Source organism: Petromyzon marinus, chromosome 55 (genome assembly GCF_048934315.1).
Source record: "Petromyzon marinus isolate PM22_M1 ecotype Great Lakes invasive population chromosome 55, UKy_Petmar_22M1.pri1.0, whole genome shotgun sequence".
NCBI lineage: Eukaryota > Metazoa > Chordata > Hyperoartia > Petromyzontiformes > Petromyzontidae > Petromyzon > Petromyzon marinus.
This window is the reverse complement of record NC_133721.1, coordinates 796,961-819,728: the sequence shown is the minus strand read 5'-3', so window position 1 is coordinate 819,728 and position 22,768 is coordinate 796,961. Positions and strand designations below refer to the sequence as shown.

Below are 22,768 nucleotides of genomic sequence, written 5' to 3'. Positions count from 1 at the left end.
CTCTCACTGTTCAAATAAACGTACCATTAAAATTATAGACTGATGATTTATTTGTCAGTGGGCAAACGTACAAATCAGCAAGGGATCAAATACTTTTTTCCCTCACTGTAGATCCCTGTCACACCCCACTGTAAACAGGAAATTGCTCTGACTCCCGGGCACGCAACTTTATCCGGGCCTGCCGACCATCGTGAAGGTCCTTAATCATTGTGAGCAGAGGGTAAGGAACTCTGAAAACACGAATAACAATCCAGAGCCCTGGCCTACTGATTGTATCATAGGCCTTGCCCAGGTCGGCGCTGCAACACTACACATGTAACGCATGGATTTGTTACACTGTTCAACTACACACACAGACACATTTTAAATAAAACAAGTCCCTTATTTGCAAAAAATAATCAGAGTACCAGTCATCAAATTGGCAATTGACACTTGGTCCAAAGAATATGTGATACTGTAATAGAAATACATGAATAGCTAAATTCAGAATTTAGGTTAATAAGGCATAACCCAGTGCACAATATGACATTTATGAAAAGACAAAGTGCAGCATCCAACGTATAGAGGTGTCTTCACCATGAATATTATTCAGAAGCTTGTTGGTTTACAGTCACGTTTTTTAAACTCATGTGATTCATGGCACGTGACCTTGCAGCACAGTTTTGAGCAATGCCTTTCCTTCTCCAAGAGGCACACATGTATCCTCTCTTTCCTCCAAGATTTTTTTAGCAACACACTTTAAGTCTTCTTTCTTTCACTTGCCATATGGATCGGCTCAATATAATTTGACAACTGCAAATCTTAAACTTTGCTTCAGAAATCTCCACTGTTTTTCCACTATACCGTCTCCATTGCTTAACCACTATACCTCTGAGTGGTTACGCAGCGTTTCAGCCAATCTCGTGCAAGGAACGACTTCTGTTGAGAGCAACCTCACATGCACGGGAGCACATGCTATCCAGCCAACATAAACATCAGGGTTGCCCCTGGCTCTCTGGCCCCTCTGGGCACTCTCTGGGCTCCGGGCACCCCGGCCCTCCTCTTCTCCTCTCCTCCCTTCATCTTCTCTAATGTAGCCCACTAATATACTAATTGTATGAATGGACCAGTGTATAAGAATTAATAGTGTATTTCTTATCCGATTCATGCTATCTCTTGTGAAACAATGGACATCTTATAAATTTAGGCAGACCTCCACAGCTTGGTCATCAATCCATCTTACTTTTTCAGAGATAACGGAAGTTTATTTATGTTTGGCCTGGAGTTTCAGACCTTGCAAACTTAATATGGCCTCCCCAACCAGCCAATACATTTAATGAAGTTCCAAAATGGTTTAAAACATCTTTCCAATGGTTCTTCATTAATTGTATTTCACGGTTACTGTCAGACTGCAGCTCTTTCGCTGATATTGCCTCTTAATACCTCTCACACCACGGTTAATGGTATGGGTTATAACATGGAGTATAACAACGCATTATGGCTGTCTCTCTCCCTCTTCCGTTCCCGAGCATGGATTGAGTCGTCCGTCTGAACGAAGCTCGTTCGTTGTCCGTGGTGCTGGTCGTTGATGGGAAGAAAAAACGCCATTTTTCGCAATATGGCATTGTGATATATAACGACTTATTGTTGGTGGCTCAGCTGATTGGAGAGCATATAGAGTTTATTGATAACATTGAGGTAGTTTATATTTGGGTTTTCATTGGTTTTACTATATGGTATTAATACTGGAAGGAACGAAGTTGTAAACTGAGTGTACCAGCCTGCAATAGACAAAATTCCAATGTTCCTACCAGCCCACCCTGCAGGGACCTGTTTATATAGTGTAGTGTATACCCAGTTGCTTTGTGATTAATAGCTCAGCTTATTGAAGAACATATCAAGTACAATAATTATACTGATGTAATATAGACTTCTTTTTTTTCTCACATTGGTTTACTGTATGATAGTTGGGTAGTTGGAGGCCCTTCAGCGTCCATATACTAAATGCCTCTGTTGATATGTAAACTTTGACTTTAACACAGCTATTTTTTGTCACAAGCTAATCCCTAGCTATTTCAATGCTAAATTCTCCTGCTTTCTAGGTCATTCACACCTATCACCGAGTTTAAAAGACGCCACGAATCTCAGCAGCATTCATTGAAGCACTGTCGTCCCGACAGTTCTGTTCTTTCACCTGAAGAAGGCCGCTTGTGTTGTGGCCGAAACGTTGTGAGAATGTTATTGTCTTAGTTTTATTTTATTATTTTATTCTCATTCTACGTGACTTTACCGAAAGAACCAAATAAGATAAACAGACACTTTAAACACCTTCATTTGGAAGTGCACGCTGAAATTTACTATTTGCAAAACATAAACCAGAATCAATCCACTGCTGGATGAAGCCCTCTCCATGCTGCGATTCCTTGCGTCCCTGTGATGTGGCAATCCATTCAGCTCCTGTAAGCGACCTATTTTTATTTGACCAGGTAAGGCCCACTGAGATATATAGCTCTTTTCCAGAAGCAGCCTGGCCACATATGGTTGCTCAACGTAGTGGCTTTTGTGAATATTTATAGCAGTAATTATCTTAACGCATGTTTTTAGATGTGGAGAAAAAAAACAGAGGACCTGGAGAAAAGGATACGTGACCATGGGGAGAACATGCACACTCCAAATACGGGAGACCCTTGAATATCACGAATTCATAGTTCGTGGTTTAGACCTATCGCCGGCAAGCTCTATGTATATCAATTTACCTATCATGGGGATTAGTTTTGGTCTTTAGCGGGTATACTGTACAAGGAGATACTGTATCATTGTGTGATATCGTTGTGGGGAGCGGGCGAGGGGATTATTTGTTTACTAGCCTTTTGCCCGTCCAAGGATGGGTGTATTGCAGTAAATCTATTGCAGTAAATCAGACCGCGAAGTGATATTCATTGCATCCATTTGTGTGCAATTTGTAAGGCCGCGGTGACAGACCTATTTCATTTAAAGGTTATAATCCCTTGTTCATCATGACGTCCTTTTTACTTCGATGTCTCAATAGCGTTAGGGAGATCGCGTGACGTGAGGGTTCTGCCTTTGTAGTGAGTTTATAAGTTGACGCTGAGGAGGGGGGAGGAGGCACCTCGCCCCCCCCATGTGGAGTGACGTCACCCGAAAGTTGCTGAGACAAGGTCTTATATAGGCCTGAGATGAGTGCATCAAGGTAGGTGGGTGGAGCTAGAGATGGTCCAACCACAGAGGCTGGGGCAGTGGCCTTTGTATTGTAAGATTAGCATGTCAATGGCTGTGGCAGTGGCCTTTGTATTGTGAGAGATTAGTCTATTCATGAGTATTAATGAGGGGGCCTGCTCGACGTGGAGTGACGTCACGCGCGGGACACAGACATTCTTGGCTCATTATAGTAGTAAATTTGGCATTCAGTACAGCACATTTCTATTGTGATGTGTCTATTTTTGGTTGCCGTGTATGTAAGCTCATTATTTAGGTCAAGCTTAAGTATTGAATATCACGCTTTTGGCTTTTGCTGCACTTTCCAAAAATGTAACCACCTCGATATCCAAGGTATTCCTTATAAAGGCATCAGAGTCGGGATCAAACCCTCGGCCTCCTCCATACCAGGTGAGGTAGTTAACATCTCCTAGCCACCGAGCTGATTCTTTCTCTGTGGCAATGATTGTCCATGCTTTGCACAAGCAAATACTGTAGAAGCATAACTCGCTTTTTGTGTCTCCACATAAATCAGAATACGATGTTTAAATACATCAGCCTAATGGCTTTTCCCACCAACATTCCCCAGCACCACCAGGGATGCTGTTGGGAGATGCATCGACACCCCCTCCTGGGACTTCATATTCAATACCCGTTGAGAAATACAACTGAGATTCTTGCATTACGTGTAGTCATTACACTTTCGGTGTTTTGCTTTCACTGGTGTTTGTCACGCCAAAACAAAGGTCACATGTTGCTTTCGGGAGGTTATAGCTGAGAGGGAGAGGACAAGTTTGGCAGAAAAGAACCAGAGCTTTTTATGAAGTGATAGGCCATGTAACTTTTATACAGCGCTATGCAGCTGAAAAAAGGATATGCCATTGAACTAATTCAGAGTAAGACCTTCGCTCTGAAATTGGAGCTGGTCATGAACAACTGCCCAGATATGGGAATACCTCCACTCTTTCCACAACTACCTATCATGCGGAGTTGAGGGGGTAGAGTCCTTGAAGAAATACAAAATATCAAGGCAGGTACTGCTTTGATTTATTTGGTAGGGCGAATGGTAAGGCCCTACCTCTTATTGGCACGATCCAGGTTCACCATCAGACTCTCCCACTCCTTGAAGTGAACAGCCATTACGAGATCATCACCAACATCATCAGCACACAGATCATCCGTTGTTCCCTCCTTCCAGATTAAGAAAAACCATGGGGCATGTTACACGTTAACATTATTGATACATTACGATTCGTAGATCAAAGTAGATTTTAATACAATCAGTCCTCGCTTAGAATGCCCCCGTAGAACACTGATTCGTTACAGTGATAGGTGTGGGGCCAAATGTTCTGGACTGAATTCTACCACCAAGCCAGCTTCACAACATCTGCGCGTTTCTCCGGTTTCCTCCTACGTGCCGAACCCTGATGCTTGAAATTGTCCAAACATCTTAATGCAGCACGGAGCTAATAATGAGTCTCGAGACTCAATGTGGCTCTCCTGGGTACATAAAGGATATTTACAGATTTTATTATATTTATTCATATGATTCAGCCTAGCAGCTGCACTGCGATGTGCCAGCCTTGCCACTGTGTCATGGTGGTAGTGGTGGTAAAACCGATTCGGAATAATATGTTCAGTACACGTCGTGATTTTTGTATTTTAAAAGTGTAAATCAAACGAGTTGCAGTGACGTCATGGCCGAGTAAGCAGCAATGACCGCTCCAACCCCTACATTAGAACATTACCTTTTTCGACCCAACATAACCACTCGCTTTCCTGTTTGATAGTTTTCTTATTTTTCTACCTGGCCTCAGGCACTTTATAGGGGGCCTTGGAAAGCTGGTTTTCTGCTTTGGAGCTTCCTGGTGTTGTATACGGCCCTTTTTCCACAATTAATATCCATAAGAATATTTACGGATGCATACACCTAGATTTCTTTTTCCTTTCTCTCATGACAAACAATATATATATATTTTTTTAATGAATCAATCCCGTAAGCCAGAAACACGAAAAACCAGATGTCGGTCATAAACAGGCCATATAGAGAGATAAAGAAATAATAAAACTCTCAAGGCGAGGATGTAACAGCTATCGGCGAAAATCTCCAGATGAACAAGAGTTTGATGGGCCCCTTAGGAAAGGTCCCTTCGAGGTCAGAACACCAAGAGAGCAGACACCAGACGCCAACAGGGTAAATCGAATACATATTCTTTTCCTTATTTTCCAGTAAAACAACAAAAAAATTAAAAGGCAACAACAAGAATAAGATAAAAGTAGCGATCCTAACGCTCACTCCAATTAAGAACAGGCTACCAGACACATCAGTGAATTATTATCCAATGATTAATTCGCTATCAAATGATTTTCACCTTTAATACTTTTACTGTTAAAACAAAGCTTGGAGACAAAATACCGAGTCACATCAAAGGTTATCGAGAAGGAATGAGACAACGAGCAAACTTGCGAAAGAGTTTAAACAATATTCCAAGCAACCCCGACCACCTTTGTCTCTCTCACAGCGCGGAGAAGCAGGAATTACACCTTATCACAAGGGGCCATCTGGAAAAGCCAGCCGGGTTTGATGAGGAGACACACCCACCCCACACACGGCAACCAGGCAAAGAAAGTTTTAAAGAAAATTGCAAAATAATATTAATAATAACAACGCGTTAACCTTACACGACATTCCATTATAAAACCTTATAGAACCAAGGGATATGGATTCCAACAATCAAGAAATGGACCTCTTAAACTCAGGATGATAATTATTTTTCTTTTTAATAATTCCATCATAACAATTCGAACCTCGGTAAAACCGAGAGGTGTCGGGAGGACGTAGTTACAAACACGAGTCTTGGCGAACATGGGACCAAATGGTATTTGAGAAATATAAGTCGAAAGTATAAAGAGGTGCTCCCGACCACCTTTGTCTCGCCCGACCACCTTTGTCTCTCCCGAAGAGCGCGAGAGAGGAATTTCACGCCAGGGCAACCAGATCGTTATCGCGGGGACCATCTGCCACACACGGAACTTAGTAATAGCCCCCACCCCACCCTGCACACGGGCAGCAAAAGAGCGAGCGAGCTTTAAGTTAAACTGTCACACATTTATAAACGCACAAAGTGACGAAAATTAATAAACTAAGTAAGAGCCAAGGTAACGGGGTGGATTAGGCTGGTAGAATGTGGAGTCGCAATGATATTTGCAAAGTATAGAGAGATGGGAAGATCCCGGCCACCTTTGTCTTTCCCTGCAGCACGTGATAAAATGCATACGCTCGGAAGAGCATCTTCACTTGGAAATAAATCAAATACTATGAATCACAAGCAGGATCATAACTGTGTATGATAAGATACCAACTGTGATGTGAAATGTTAAACTTAAAAAAAAATCTTAACCATTTCTTTGTGCGTCGGAACGCGTACGGAAAAGGGGGGGGGGAACCCGCCCCTCTCTCTGGGTGGAGGGATTAGACAACCAGACGCCACCGAGATGAATCGAGGTGTCTGTTGTCTTGATGTTTATGGCTTGAGGAAAGACCCGAACAGGACCGTGTCATAAATGACACACACACAAACATACACACTGACACACGAACCCCCCCACCACCGACACACGAACCCCCCCCCACCGACATACGATCAAATCAAAGATAGCTCCGACTCGTGAGGGGGAGCCGAGAAGGAGAGAGATTTTTGGCATAAAAAGGAGCCGTTTCAGCATTGAAATCAGCTCATCAGCCCTCGGGGCCAACTCATCAGCCCTCGGGGGCAGCTCAACAGAAGAAGACTCATCAGCCCTCGGGGCCAGCTCATCAGCCCTCGGGGGCAGCTCAACAGAAGAAGACTCATCTCAACTCAGCTCAACAGAAGAAGACTCATCTCTACTCATCTCAGCAGAAGACCCGCTCAACTCATCTCAGCAGAAGAACAGCCATCACCGACGCCGGAGACGTCTCTACAACTCGCCGAATTGGCGAGTGTCGCCGATTGGCGACCCGCTGCCGCTGTTAGCGGCCAGCGCCACCACGAGCGAATCGTGAGCCTGCAATCTACAACCGCCGACGACGGAGCACCAGCGCGTCGCTGCGGGTGTGCTTCTAACGCCGTCTACCAGACGGTCATCTCAGCTACAACAACGCATCTACTCGTTCACCAACGTCCGTCGAGTCCGAACCAACTACTGAAAGAAGAATCAACTGATACGTATGATACACTGCCCCCCACTACACGACAAACCAGACGTCTGCTTGACGCAAGGAATCGATTCCGAACATTGGCCTACTCTTTCACCACTCATACCATTCAACACACACACACGGGTCATTAACAAAGCCTAAAAACCTCAAGCCATTGAACCATCCGTGATTGTGGAAACATCGCAACGACCGAGTGAATAATCCATCGTTTTTAAGAGTGTTCATAATTTTTATCTGTAATATTGTGCTGGGGCTGTACTTCTAACCGCATAAATTACCAACTGACCCATTAACAAGGATTAATTCTTGACTCCTCACCACGGAGCGCCGCTCGCGGGGATAGAGAGCGTGTTCAACCGGTTCCCTGTCAGGGGTCTGGCCACAATTAATTAAAGATTGGCCCGAGATAAGGATCTCAAAAGGAAACATCGCCACCCATTGAGTCGCGTTGAGAAGTTGATTAGAAATACTTGAGTCGTTCGTTAATATTTGTCTTTCTGCATAATCTTGCTGGTATCCACGAATGAAATAACGAATTGAAACGCATAGTTGTGCCTCCAAGAATAATACTGGTTGTAGTGCCCTGTCAACGAGTAGCGTTGCATAATAATCAGTCATCCTATTGTGAACAACGTGACAATAATGGCATTAAGGGCCGCGCATGATCAATGACCGAATGCTGTGTTGTGTGACAATTCAAGTAACGAAGCATTGTGGCCATCGAGTGGTGTTGATAAGGCAATTCGGAGTATTTCAGTCGAACGCTTTAAATTCATAATCATTATGAATCAATGAACGAACATCAACGTGGTACTGTGCTGACGATTTCAAGCATAATAACTTCGCATATCAGAATGTATTAAGGATTGGATACGAATCAAAGACCAAGTGCCGTGTTGTGTAACAATTCAAGCATACGAGTTTGCATATTATAAGTTAAGGTTTGATAGAATAGTTCGCATGTTTTTAATCTCTCTCTCAACAACCGATCGATTGCGTTACGCGTCGGGAATTAACCACAGGTGTCGCTATCGAGGTGAAACAACGCAATCGTGATGGTATCATGTTAACGCTGTGTTGAAATTCCAAAATCCCGAGATTGAGTTTTCATATTATCCAAAAATTAAAGTTAGCTAGAAATAAAATTGATTAAAGCAGAAGGTTTGTGTGTGATTCTTCCTGAAATTCTGCATAATATTGTTCTGCGTATGAGATCTGAATCCTGGGGACCTATCATAAGCACACTATCACCACATAATCCATAACACACATAATCCGTAATGTTCAATCGAGAGTAATCGTATCCTTATCGATAATACGGAATTAAAGAGCCGAATCGTCTCTCTCTCATTCACGCTCACAACGCCTGTGTCACTGCATACGATTAATTGCGTTATTCCAATTCATAACACAATCCTTGTCACCGAGGATCGACCTGATAATCCATAACGACCTGCATTATCATAACCACGCCCACTCGCATAAATTAATACGATTATCTCTCGAATCAGCATAATTTATGCGCATAATTACACTAATTAACATAATTTCGGATAAATTATGCAAATCTCAAATTTCATTTAATTTTCATTATTTTCATCAATTTTCATAACACCTATATATACAACACTAGGGCGATCCACAGCCTCCTTAGGTGTAGGGTCCTCAGTAAGCAACTCGAGCCTGACCTCATGGCTAGGCCAAAGGGACCTTCCGCCTGTATCTTTGTGCTCCATGGAAGACAGATCCCCTTGGAAAAAAGCCATAGCTTTGTCTCCCCCCCCCCCCCCCCCGTTCAAGTTGACACCAGAGATCCTGGTGGGAGGAACGAGAGCTCTTACAAGCCCTTTTGTAAAAAAAAAAACAAAGAGAATACTGCCCTTCTTCGAGTCCTCAACGAGATGTCGAGTAAGGTTTGCAGGAGGGTGAAGATTCAGGAGGCAGCCACATATGACCCTTCAGACTATGCTAGACGAGCAGAGCGGTGCAATGAAGACCTACGAAGCCAGGCTGCTGGAACCTGAGGAGGCTTACATCAGACTGGACTCTAAGGGACGGGAGTGCCAAGTAAACCATACGGCCTCCCGGAGGGGGTCGAGGGCAACGCTCCTCAAGATGCTCTATCCTACATTCGGCTACATCTGCTCGAAGCTCCGGCATTCCTCTCTACAACTGAGCCATCACCACCTACACGAGTCGGCGCTGCGCTGTGACCACGGCGTGCCTCCACGCGTGCCTGTCGACGGTCGTCCTCAAGACTGCCCGCATCGAACGCGAGCTCATCTCATTCGTATGGCAATGCTTGCTTCCCGCAGAGCAGACTCTTGTCCACAACCTCTCTCGCATAGATGTAGCGTAATAAATGCACATCCTATACCGTCGGTATACTTACCTGCAGTTGCGGGCACAAGCCCATAGGGGGTGCCACCCTGAGCTGGGGAAGGACAGAGAGAGGCAGGCCCCAGGTGAGGGGTTGGGGGGTTCTTCCAGAGCCCCCTGGAAGGTTCTAGAGAGGGGGCGGTACCGGGGGCGGAGAGCCCCCGAGAGGTGTATTAAAGGGGCACCTCTGGGACAGCTCGGGGCAGTGTTCCGAAGAGGAAGAACAGAAGACCAGCCTAGCTAGGACCCTAGGACCCGACATCCTTATAAGGGTCGGGGCCGAGCGCGGACCAGTGGTCAGGACCCGTACCTTGGCTGGGTCGGGTCAGTTATCCTCCCCTAGGGCACAGATAGCCAGAGGGCTGAGAGCCAGGTTTGATCAGTGCGAGGGCACGCTAGCCCGGAGGCTGTACCTCCCTAGATAGTGGGAGTTAAGGGGAGTTCTGTTCATAGTTACCAATAAACTGCGTTGCCTCTAAAGACGTCTCCAGTCTCCGTGGAACCCACTACATATATGTATTTTTATATTTTGACCACTGTGTGATAAACACCTTGCCTGCGTGCGGCGACGCTGGATGCTTTTCCCTCTTCCTTTTCCTCATCCCTTCACAGAATGAACACGGTAACGCGGTCATGCACCTGGGGGGGGGGGGGGGGGTCAGACATTTGTGACGATGTGTGACGAGGGGGAGGGGGGGGGTTTGAGAAATGTGACGTCACATCAAAATGTGCAACTTTAAGTATCGAATTGTTATAACACTAATTGTTATAACACTCCTACAACATCAGTGCAGCGCCACGCACTACAATGACAATAGTTGAAGCATGTTTTATTTTCAAAATGGAAATATGGTTTTGGGGGGGGGGGGCAGACCTGTGTGACGTCATATTTGAGGGGGGGGTCTGACTTTTTGTGACGCCGAGTGACGAGAGGTCAAAAATTGCGTGACGTCATTCATGGACGGCCCCTCAAGTGAATGGCAAAATTGGTTTCGATTTACGTTGTTTCACTTACCGTCGTGTTTTTCAATGTACTAAATCGAGAACTTCAGTGCTTGGGGGATTTTGGAGCTGGCTCACCGCCTGGGCTGCTGCTGCCTTCCCACTCGGCTGTGGTTGCTCGAACCTCCGAGTCGTTCATAGCTCGTGGCTTCTAATATCGGAAGGAAGCGGTGATCGTCTTTGTTCGATGGCCAAGAGCTGCTGCTGCGAGGATGACCGGAGTTTGCGTGATGATCGTTTATGCTCCTGGACACGAGATCAGCAAGGTGTGATGTTTCATTTGTGGGAGTTGCACCGCCTGTACGCGATCAACCGTCGACGCGCCCACCCGGGCCCCACGTTTGCCGTGAGGCACCATGAGGGCCTCCCCGACGGCCAGGGCCTCCGCACGGTCGGAGTGGGCAGAGGCCGGCGTTCGACTGGTGGTTTGAAAAGAACACGGACAAACATTCGAGCTCACGCTTTTGCTTTGGCAACAATTTTCGTTAATTGGGCTCCGAGCGGCTCAACAAGCCTGGAAGCCGGCGCATTTAATCACCTCCGAGATCGAAATGTGGCAAATCGCATGCTAATCAGGAGCAAGTTGGCCCAGGGATTGAGAATCAAATTTGCATGTGAAACGGCGGTGCAGGACTCGATTCGAAGGCAAGTGAATACTGCGCAGTGGTGCATTGCAAGTGGACATTATTATCATCCAACAGTGACCAGCATGGTGAAGTATGGTCAAACTAAACCTGACATCCAACATCACGTGGCGAGATGTTCATCCAGCAGTGGAAAACGTAACTTAAAGTAACCAAAATAACAGAAGATGCATGGAAAATAAATCGGTTTAATTTTGTATATAAACGCGTATAACTCATGTGTACATGCTTGTAAATATACGATTCAGCTAAAAAATGTTAAACACATTTACACAAAGTCGCAAAGACATCAACTCGCTTAAATCTTTACCATTACTCCAGGAGCTCAGAATTATTGCCCAAGTACTGTATATACGTGAGCAAAGTTACGACCATTTACGAAAAAATTTGAAAACGTGTCAATATTTTGTCAGAAATTATCTTTGCACGTCTAAAGGACAAGAGAAGCTGTAACGAAATGCGCATTTGTAAACGATTAAACCTTAAAATTTTCTGACACCGACATTTTTTCCAAAAACATTCCTTGTGTGATTGCACAGAGTCCGATGAGGGGTGGGGCAGCTGTGTAAAAAAACCTGAGGTGAAATTATCCGTTAAACCGACGATTTAAACAGCAACAGCTCGGGGAATTTTATACCCTGTTCTATGCAGCTGACCGCTGCCCCTTCATACAGTAAATGGCATCCTCACAAGAATAAGTAACCTAACATCCCTTGCAGGGAATCCTCTTGCGATAAAAAATCTTCCATTTGCCATCCATCACGAGACCCCTGCGGGTGTCACCGTGCACAATCATACTTCGAAGCTCTTGCTCGGATTCCCCAGAGCTTTGCCCTCCGAGTCGCCACCCTAATGGCCCACTGCGACAGGCCAAACTTGGCACAATTGTAGGTTTTTAACTATAATACACGTTTTACGTGTTAGATCGTTTAAATATATAAATGTGTTGTTATACCCACCACCACCCGACAGCCAATTAGTAAGGTTTGTCACGTAAACAGAACATGTCAATTCGTTACTAGTACAGTCCACCAGTGTGTTGGAGAGCAAAGCCACACCATTTACAATCTAAGTACAACATTTCGCCAGCACTAACTAGCTTCATCAGGCGACAGCCATCACTTGTGAGCACTTCTTTCGCGAATTGGGAGGGGAATCAATGAATGCATATGACTATGGGTATCCATTGCCGATTGGGTTATTTATATGTTAATCAACACACATTATGCATGCGCATTAAGGAACGAGGATTCTCCACGAATCTGGCTGTCGCCTGATGAAGCTGGTTGTAATTACTGGTGAAACATTGTACTCAGATTGTAAATGTTGTGGCTTTGCTCTCCAAGACACCGGTGTGATGTTACTAGTAACGAATTGGCACGTTCTGTTAATGTGACAAACCTTTCGAATTGGCTGTGTCGGGTGGTGGCGGGTTTACTGACACATTTAAATATTTATTACGCGATCTAACCCAAAAAACCCGTGTTATGGATATTGGTCGCGAAAGCCTACGTGTTAAACTGGTTTTCAACTGTTAGATCAGTGGTAGCCGATATGTGAATCGCGATCCATGGGTGGATGATCGCAAAAGATTTTGATTGTGGATCTCAGGACAAATAGGAATAAACACCTCTAATATAAAGCAATTCTTGTTATAGCAGATGGCAAAACAAAATCCCCGACTAAGAATTAATGGATTAATAATATATATTTTAAACCAATAGATCGCACTAGCACTTGGCATGTCTACAGTGTTCTTTTAGTCGGTTAAATCCATCCGGGTAACTGTTGGTCATATATTGCTGGTAGATCACGGAACATGTTGAGATATACCAGAATGGATCACAGTGCTTTGTGGGTTGGACACTGCTGCGTTAGTCAATACACACCACCGATTCAGTAACCAATATTTTTGTGAAATCACCTTCATCACAAGGGGGTCAGTGTCTTGGCTGGCAAAGAAGTGGGGCATAAGATATCCTAAACCTTTCATACATCTTGACGCGTATACACCTTAATTGGCTGATTGTACTGGTTGGCAAGGTAAAAATTCAAAAAAAAAAATGCGCTACCATTTGAACCGCTGCACCAGGAGAACGAAGAACCGGTGAACTCTGGATTGCAAGTTCAGAGTGCAAACCGTCTGTTACTTCAGGGAAACATTTCTCATAACCGCCACTGCTTTTTTTTTTCAATTGTTCACCTCTGCTTGCGAGCACAATGTACACTTAATTAACTCTGCAGATGTAAAACCCAGAGTGTGTGCCCACTCATGCACCTCCTCCGACATCTTGTTGACACCGCATCCACGATACACTAGTGCTGTCTGGGTTTCTTAGGCCGGGGAGAAGGCGAGCCCCATGGGGTGGACTCCGCAGGGTTGTAGCCTGGAATCTGTGACAGCGGACACACAAATGGCACAAACGTACAACAAAGATAGTCACCCAAATAAGCCTTTAACAGACTGTGCTGCTGTTAGGCGGCATGGCCCACGAGGGGGTAAGTGGCCAACACCTCTCCCCAGTGCTGATGTTTACACACTGCACCAGGTACTCATTTAAGAAAGAGTTGACCTTGGGTAGGCAAAACAGCAGTTCAGATAATCCTCATTGGTGTTGGCGGTGAGTGGGAATTGGGTTGCCGGGTTCATAGCGCAGCGTGCTAACCACTACACCAATGCTCTCACACACACATATGCGAGTATTTCCAACAAATGTGATACGTTATCATTACACTTATTAACACTGAAAAACTTCGCCAAGTCTGAAGACTTTTGAGGAACACGGGGAGAGAAGATGACAACTCCACACAGTAACACACTCTAGTTGGGAATCAAACCCAGTTTTCTTGCTGCAAGACACAAGGGTTTACCAATGTGCCACCCTGCCGCCCATGGCGATACGTAAACTACCTTAATACCAGTTTCAACGCATGCTTATTTTTAGATATGGGAGGAAACCAGAGAACCCGGAGGAAACCCATGCAGAACAGACTCATGGAGTTTTGTTAAGAAATCTGATATCTACCAAGGCTCCCACACCCTGACTTAGCTTGGTATCTTGAGAACTCGCATTCATCATTTAAATAGGTCATGTTTCAGATAATGGCCCTTCTTGTGCAATGAACTAGGGCCATAATAAAAATCTATTTTATACAGCACCTTGCATATCGAAATATCTCAAAAAAGCACTGGACATTAAAAAACTACTCAAGTATAGATACAAGCCAATAGAAATAAAGTAAAAGCCGATAATAACAATAATGACAGTGATACTGACACTTTACACAGCATGCAAAATGCAATAAAAGCTAATCATAATGATTCCTCTCACAGTAATAACCAATCAGAATCCAGGAAAGCCAATTAATAACGATGTTTTCAAGCTGGATTTAAACACACGGACAGTCACAACTGATATAGGTAGGGATAGTGTCCCATAGTCTTTGGATATACAGTCTGTTCTATAATACGGTAGTTGCGTACCTCAAGAACACCGCGTTTTGGAAAAATCGTGTTATAATAAATAATATATTATATGGGGTAAAGCGCAGTCCGCAATAACGCGTGAGATGCGTAACACAGGCTGAACAAAGACTAAGGAACGTGGGTAGCATCTAGAAGCATCCAGCAGCATCCCGCCTTGTGTGATGCTACGCCGAGGCAGCCGTTACGACCGCTTATTCCTACTCGCGCGACGTAGTTCCATTCATTCAACCGAGTTATATCCAGTTTGGATCCGCGTTATACAAAAAATGCGTTCCTTCATACATTCATCATCGCGTTATATCCAATTTGCCAGTTACAGGAGGTATAGGACAACAGACTGCAGCTCAAAATGCTAGCTATACATATATTTTTTCCATCCAAGACCGGAGTTTATATTTTATTCCTGTGTTATAAGGGTATTACGTTCAGGGGCTAAATGCCAATGTATGGGTCTGATAGCTACGGGAGAGCCTCAGGAGAGAGTTTGTGTCATCTTGCCACCCCCTCCATTCAAGGAGCGCAGACTACAGTGGTGTAAAATGTAGTCCATAGTTTGGGTTGCATGGCCACAATCGTACAGGAGCTTGTTTTTAATGCACTGCTATGTATCTGTATGAGTCTCTATGAATCTCTAGGAATCATAATGGGTCTCTCTGTATCTCCTATGTATCTCTGTGTCTCTATGGGTTTACTATACGGTCCCACAGTTTGGGTTGCATGGCAACAAGCGCTATGCTGTGGCTTGTGCCATTAATTTTCGGCCCGCTGACGTTCCGATGCGGCGAGCGTTTGTTTTTTGTGCACTACTGCTGGCGCAGCAAGCAGCAACAGCAGCATGGTCACAATACAAATCGGTGGTATTCCGAGGTTGCGCGTCGCGCCGCACGGTGAGTACCTCCGGGCGGACGAGGTGCATGCGGATCCGCTGGTGCTGCAGGTTGGACGAATCCAGCGACACGCGCACGCACACGCGGTCGAACATGTTCAGCGCGATGCCCTCCACGCACAGCGTGGGGCCCTACACAAAACACAAAGACATATCTCCAATGTAGCCTTAACAGACTGTTGGGGCAAGTGCTGTTGGCGAGGAGCACAGATGAAGGCCGGCACGGCACACAAGGGGGTGGGTTGTCAGCGCCATGCCCGGCCGCCTTTGTCTCCCCAGTGGCGATGTTTACACACCGCAGCAGGCATTCAATTGAGTTCCGAGTCAACCTAGGCGAGGCCCAGGACCGGTTCAGATAATCATCACTGGTGTTGACCGTGCGAAGGAATCGAACCCAAGTCGCCGGGATCGTAGCGCAGAGCGCTAACCGCTACACTACCGCTGACTGCTCTCTGCCAAGTGCCCTGCACACAAGCACGGATTGACGTAAACCCAACGTTATTATTCATACTATTACATGGGTCACTCAGAAAAGCCTCACTGATTCTCAAAACGTTTGCATTCAAGGTCACTGCTACGTCTTTGTAAAAGGAGGCGACCGATTGATATGTGCTCCCCAAATAAGTAATTTGCATGTAATTTGCCAACCTTGGACCATGATGCTGGCACACGAATAACGTTACAGGATCTTTTAACGTCCACTGTTAAAGCGGATAGCCTGTAAATATTTTACGCTTAATACACCACAGTTTCGATTTAAAGATTTCGTGACTGCAAGGATTCATCTTCTTTGGTTCTTTCGGTAAAGTCACGTAGAATGAGAATAAAATAATAAATTGATAAAATAAAATAACACAATAATATTCTCACGACGTTTCGGCCACAACACAGTCTCGTCCCTTCACCTGATGAAGGCCGCTTGTGTTGTGGCCGAAACGTCGTGAGAATATTATTGTGCTATTTTATTTTATCAATTTATTATTTTATTCTCATTCTACGTGACTTTACCGAAAGAACCAAAGAAGACACACCACAGTATTAACCGGAGTGGCCACCGAGTTTGAAACACAAATCTCCACAACACACAGCGAATGCAATACCGCTTGGGCCACCTCACCGCGAGCTGAAAATCAGGCATGAGAAGCCGATGGCTGCAATGACCAAACCAACCGAGGGATCGTGATGTGCTGGCCAGCCAAGGAATTTTAAAGCCTTATTTGGCCATCATTAAGTAGTAGATGCAACCCCCCTTAGGTTATATGGAGTGTACAATTGCAGTTAAGAACATACCTAAAATATGGCTGCAAATGTTGACCCTTTTGAGCTTCTGGTCCAAATTAGGCTGTGTGCATTATCCACGCAGAGTGACAATGTAATGCGGCATGCAAGACATGCTGGAAAGGACCGGATCCACTGATGACAAATGTGCTTTTTGCCATCTAGAGATCACTTTTTGCATCAACTACTATTTCCCTCATTTGTTTTTATTCTACAAGTACTTTTCTGCCCTTCGAGTTTCTCATTGTTTACAGAAAGCATTAGATTTTCCCTATAATTCTTCCGGATCTGAAGGATTTTACTGTATTTTTAATGTGATGTCCTCTCCGTGACAATACGGGCTCCGTCATGGCAGTTATTTCCAAAGCAAATTTATTTGTGACAGTTTTATATTTGAAACGCATTTACATCATTTAATTCAGTTTCAGTTTATTTTGGTATAGCCCTGTGAGCCATCCGGCTCTAATGTATCCACCGGTGTAACTTCCTCTGTAATAGTCCACACTGCCAAATGGCAAAAAAAACGGAGCTTCGTATCTCACTGCGTTCTTCCACCTTAAACCAAGTGTCTGTGTGTCTGATAGAAACCTAATCGTAGAGAGATGGTCAGGGGGCTTGGGTCCCAGTGCATTAAGCCAGTCCTGGGTTTAAATGCAGAATTCAGCCGTTCAGGAAATGCCAATGTCTCCCGGTTAAGTGAACACATGCCCTACCTCCTCGTCGAAGGTAACGTTGAGCTTGAGATCTTTGGAGTCAAAGAAAACCGTCCCCTCCAAGCCGTACTTGGGAATGAGCACCACCACGGCGTTTTTGCGCGCAAACAGCACGAAGCCCTCTTCGCTCACCACTCTCTTAGTCTTGAAGAACAACTGAGACCACAACAACAATGAGCACCACCACGGCGTTTTTGCACGCAAACAGCACGAAGCCCTCTTCGCTCACCACTCTCTTAGTCTTGAAGAACAACTGAGACCACAACAACAACAGCCGTTAATCACCGCTACGTGGCAAAGAGCAGACACACGCGCATCACTTACCAAGCCCATAATTATTTAACAAAATTTAAGGTAATTTTCCTGCATCCCCCCGCTAATTTATTCCAGTTGTGCTATTGGCATCATGTCATGGGGATTATTTTGAGTTCAATCGTGAAGGTACAATGTCAATTGTATTGACTATAATCCTCCATCACCTGACAGAGCCAATCAAATAAAGTTGTCACATCATGGGCAAATGTGCCAAGTAACCAGGTTTTTCAGCAAACACAGAAGAATGCTGAAAAGCAATGTCAAGTGTAGCCAACCAGTACAGCCACGGCACCACCACACGTAAGCGTGCGAATAGAAAACAATTGATTCTTACTACACGCACAATACGATGCCTGCTTTCGTGACCTTAAAAATGGTTTTCAAGAGACGAATGGACGCATTATCAGGTGCCTAAGCACACGCCGTGCAAGCTCCACGTGGCCCACACTTCCGCCTCCCACCTGCGTGTGGAAAGCTACAGACGAGCGTTGGGCGTACTGCGCCATCTTGTGGCGGTAGTTGAGGTTGTTGCAGAGCTGCTGCTGCTTCTGCTTGTCGGTGAGCGCCGGGTACGTGGGGTCGGCGCCCACGCACACGGCCAGCAGCCGGTGCACAATCACATCCGAGTATCTGTAACGGTACAGGGAGACAACAACAACAACAATATTCACATTTGTTGTAGCCTCTATTTAATATGAAGATTAAATTTACAGTAGATACAGGCTGCGGTATGGCCACGAGATGCCAACGGAGCAGCGGTATTAATCCACCAAGCACCGCGATTCATTCTGTTGGATCTCAGCGGGTTTCACGATCCACCAGAAAGCTACGCAAACAATGACTCAGATGGATTTAACCCTGATAGAATACTGTACTCTGGCCATACCACGTTCTAGCACCATCTGCTGGTGGAAATTATCTTTGTTAATGTATGAATTTAATTCTTTGTTGAGGACTTTTTATTTGTCATCAGATGTAACGCAAATTGCTGCCTGCTCATATCTGTGTTCTTATTTAAGATCCACAACAAAATCGTTAGCGATCCATGGCAGAATTGCAATTCACTTTTGGCCGCCGCTGCAACACGGCAATGGATTCTTGATTCTGCACGTGGAACACTGTCACCCTCCTTGTAGGCGTCGGTGTTCTCCGAATCCTCTAGTTTTTCTCCAACACAAGCCAAACAACCATTTAAGGAATTGGCCAAACTTCCCGTTTAAAGGACCTTTTAGAAAAATAAGTCAAAATCTGAATCTTTATCCTGGAGAAATCCGATTCGCGATAAAAGCTCTTTTTGACAGATGTCCAGTAGGTAGATGATAGGAGTGCTAAGAATAGGAAAGGTAAACAAATCACTAAAAGTAAATAATAGAAAAAAGATATACAAGTACGTAGCCAATCGTGCTAATCGGAGGTGTGCCATAATGACAAATTAACATTGCATAAGTACATCAATTAATTAATAAATTCCTAAACTTGGGAAAGGCAACACAGTCCCAGACCACACCAAGACAACAACATAGTCCCCTCAATAATCGCGAAGGTCGATTTCACGCGTGTGCCTGACGCCAGAGCACGTCACCGTCGAATGGGCGACGTGAAGTGGGTGTAGATGGCGGTGGCGAGCCCGTAGTGGTGGGTGTCGGGCTCCATGCCGGAGCAGAAGTAGATGGCCTGCATCACGCAGCGCGTGGCCAGGATGCGCGCACTTCCTGTGGGCATTCAGGTTTCCATAACCTGGCTTGCCAGGAGAAGGCAGTACAGCAAGTGGATTAATCTACATCTGGCACAGTGCCTGGCTGCCTTCCAGCGTTGTCTGTGGTTCGTCACACCTTTTGAGTTGTTCTGCCTCTAAGGGCGAGTGGAACCTATACGGCTACATCTCAAGATAAAGGTAAAAGGTGCAGCCCTGCAATTGCTCGCTCAGGCCAATACTGACATCGTTTCAAGGCACCTCTGCTTCACAGTAGGGGGTAGCACATTCCCACCCATTTTGAGCACAATGTTCATCACAATAAGTCGACCTGATATTTCAACATTTCAGTGCTGAAATTTATCTAAAATTAAATACAGTACTACATTTATCGTGATGGTTTTTTGTTGCTTATTTCTGTGGAGTAGCTGGGAAACGAGCCGAGTCCTTCAACTCCCTACACTTGATAACACAGTGTGTTCAATGCGGCTGCTGGATTTTGAAGCCAGGGTCCCAGCTGTAATCTCTGGGTCATAGGGTGACCCAGGTGACCCTTGCAAATGAGACTATTATGGTCTCTTGAGTTCTCACCCGGTTAAACCAAAAGACCTCAAACAAAAATTTGAGCCACCCGGCGACCTCTGAATTCCTTGCGAGGAGGATGATATTGAAGGAAGGTTAACAGCAATCTAGAGACGATAGAACCCCTCTTAAAGACGGTAATTGGTTCCACGAACACGAGCATCGAAAGTTTCCCTTGTTCACCCAAAACACGTATTTTATAATATTTAAACAATGGATATGAATACATAAAGATACTAACATTATAAACACATCATATTAAAATAAACACTTAATAAATGCATGAATTCATTTTGATTTAAAGCTTTCGTGACTGCAGGAATTCATATTCTTGGTTCTTTCAGTAAATTCACGTAGAAGGGAAACAATAAAATAATAAAAATATAAAACAATAAAATTCTCACGACGTTTCGACTGCAACACAAGCAATCATCATCACGTGTGAAAACCACAACAAGAAAATTTGAAAAAAGTGGCGGTTATTTTAACGTTAGCACCACGGAGAGAGATTTGATAAACCATTTTGGGTCTTAATTGATTGATCACGCTCAAGGTGGCTTTCAGACCGCATCCATTATTTTTCGTCTCCCCCCTCCTCTTTTCCGAACATAGATGGACTCGTCCATCTGAACAAACTGTCAAATCTCTCTCCGTGGTGCTAACATTAAAAATAACTGCCACTTTTTTCAAATTTTCTTGTTGTGGTTTTCACACCTGATGATGATTGCTTGTGTTGCAGTCGAAACGTCGTGAGAATTTATTTTTTTATATTATTATTATTTTATTGTTTCCCTTCTACGTGGCATTAATTCATATTTACTGTACCTACAACAGCCCGTCGTTAACAGGGAAATGGTCGGTTAAGCCTACACATTGAGCTCTATGGAGGTCCGTTGTTAAGCGATTAGTTAACAAGGGTGGTCGTTAAAAGGGGTTCTAACTCTACCTTTGATTTCGCCGCCTTCACCAAGATGTCGTAGTTGGAAGGCGGAGGCGCCGGTGTGGCGTCGAAGCAGCGCACACTCGGGGAATTCGTCTACGATGCGCTCTGCCACGGAGATGTTGGCGAGCAACATGAACTCCTCCACCATCGAGTTGGTCTCCCTGTGTACACGCACCAGTTTCCGCCACCACAACACATCAATCACAAGGGTCAAGAATCTTTATCTTAGATTATTTTGCTGATAATAAATTTCCCACGTGATAAGCCACTTTGTTCAGCTATCATTTGTGGTCAGGTAAGATTTTTTAAAAAGATAAATAGTTTAGTTTTATTTGTATATTTGTTTAAGTTATTTGTTTACCTTTCCAATACTTTGCAATCCTAACGTGTGCTTATATTGTTTGTTGTTGTAACGTTGTGACCTGCCCCAACTGGACATCTGTGAAAAAAAGAGCTTTATAGCTCATCGGATTCTTCCAGTAGAAATATATATTTTGATTCTGATAGAGAGGTCTGCACAACAGTCGGATTGCAGTCATGGGAGGTGTCTTCTTGACGAGACTCACTTGAGTTCCTTGGTCTGCAGGTCGATCGGGTCATGGGTTTCGCTGTCCATGTGGAATCGGACCTCAGGGGATGCCAGAGTCAATGCCCTACGGGTGGAGAAGGGACATGAGCGATTATCATGTCCAGCCAAAACAACACAGAATCTTAATATAAGACACTTCACAAACTCAGATATTTGAGTTGAACATGCAGAGCTCGTTAAGTCAATCCACTGCTGGATGAGGGCCACCCCCATGTCATGCGAGTCGTGGGGTGGTTTTACCGTACTAAACCGTGGTGGTCAGTACGCGCTGGCAAAGGTGGGGGAGCACAGACATGGGAGCATTAAGTAGAGTAAAACAATTTATGTCACTGCATTGTCCTCTATTGCCCACAATGTAGCCCCGCAGCAGCCTGTAACACTCCAATCTAGAAGGATGTTATTAACCAGGTAAAACCTTAACTTCTTTATTGTTGCCTTCATTTCCGCATCTCCAGCTTCTTCAGCCTCCCACTCCCAGCCCCGCTCACTTCCCCCCCCCCCCCCCCGGCATTTTGCCGTGCTCGCCCCTTTAATCCCTCTAGCAGCACCCCACTTCCCCTATCCCACACCCCCCTCTCTATCTCTCCCCCCTTGCTCCCCCCCACTCTCTTACCTATATAGCCTGTTACAACAGCCCTTTTTTGCCCACTTCAGCAATTGTTTCTGGCTGTGGTTGTCCCACCAGAAGAAGGACGCTTGTGTTGCGCCCGAAATGTCGTGATTTAATTTAGTTGTTATTTTATTTTATAGTTTTACCTACGTGACTTTACTGAAAAAAAAACAAAGAGTATGAATCCTGTAACACTTGTTTGTGCATGGTATTCACCCAAGCCTCATGCATCATGGGGTCAAAAAAACCTA

General features: G+C 44.8%; 1 protein-coding gene across 1 annotated transcript in view; it reads right to left on the bottom strand.

Annotated features, from left to right (window-relative positions):
• Positions 1-19,917, bottom strand: part of LOC142905582 (exosome complex exonuclease RRP44-like) — an 85,065-nt gene extending 65,148 nt beyond the window's left edge. Inside the window, exons 1-2 of the mRNA XM_076052209.1 lie at positions 19,683-19,917; positions 18,562-18,730 (exon numbers count right to left, since the gene is read on the bottom strand). Coding sequence (XP_075908324.1) covers positions 18,562-18,730; positions 19,683-19,822 — 309 coding nt within the window. The 5' untranslated portion in view covers positions 19,823-19,917. The remainder of the gene's footprint in view (positions 1-18,561; positions 18,731-19,682) is intronic.
• Between the last annotated feature and the right edge of the window lie 2,851 nt (positions 19,918-22,768).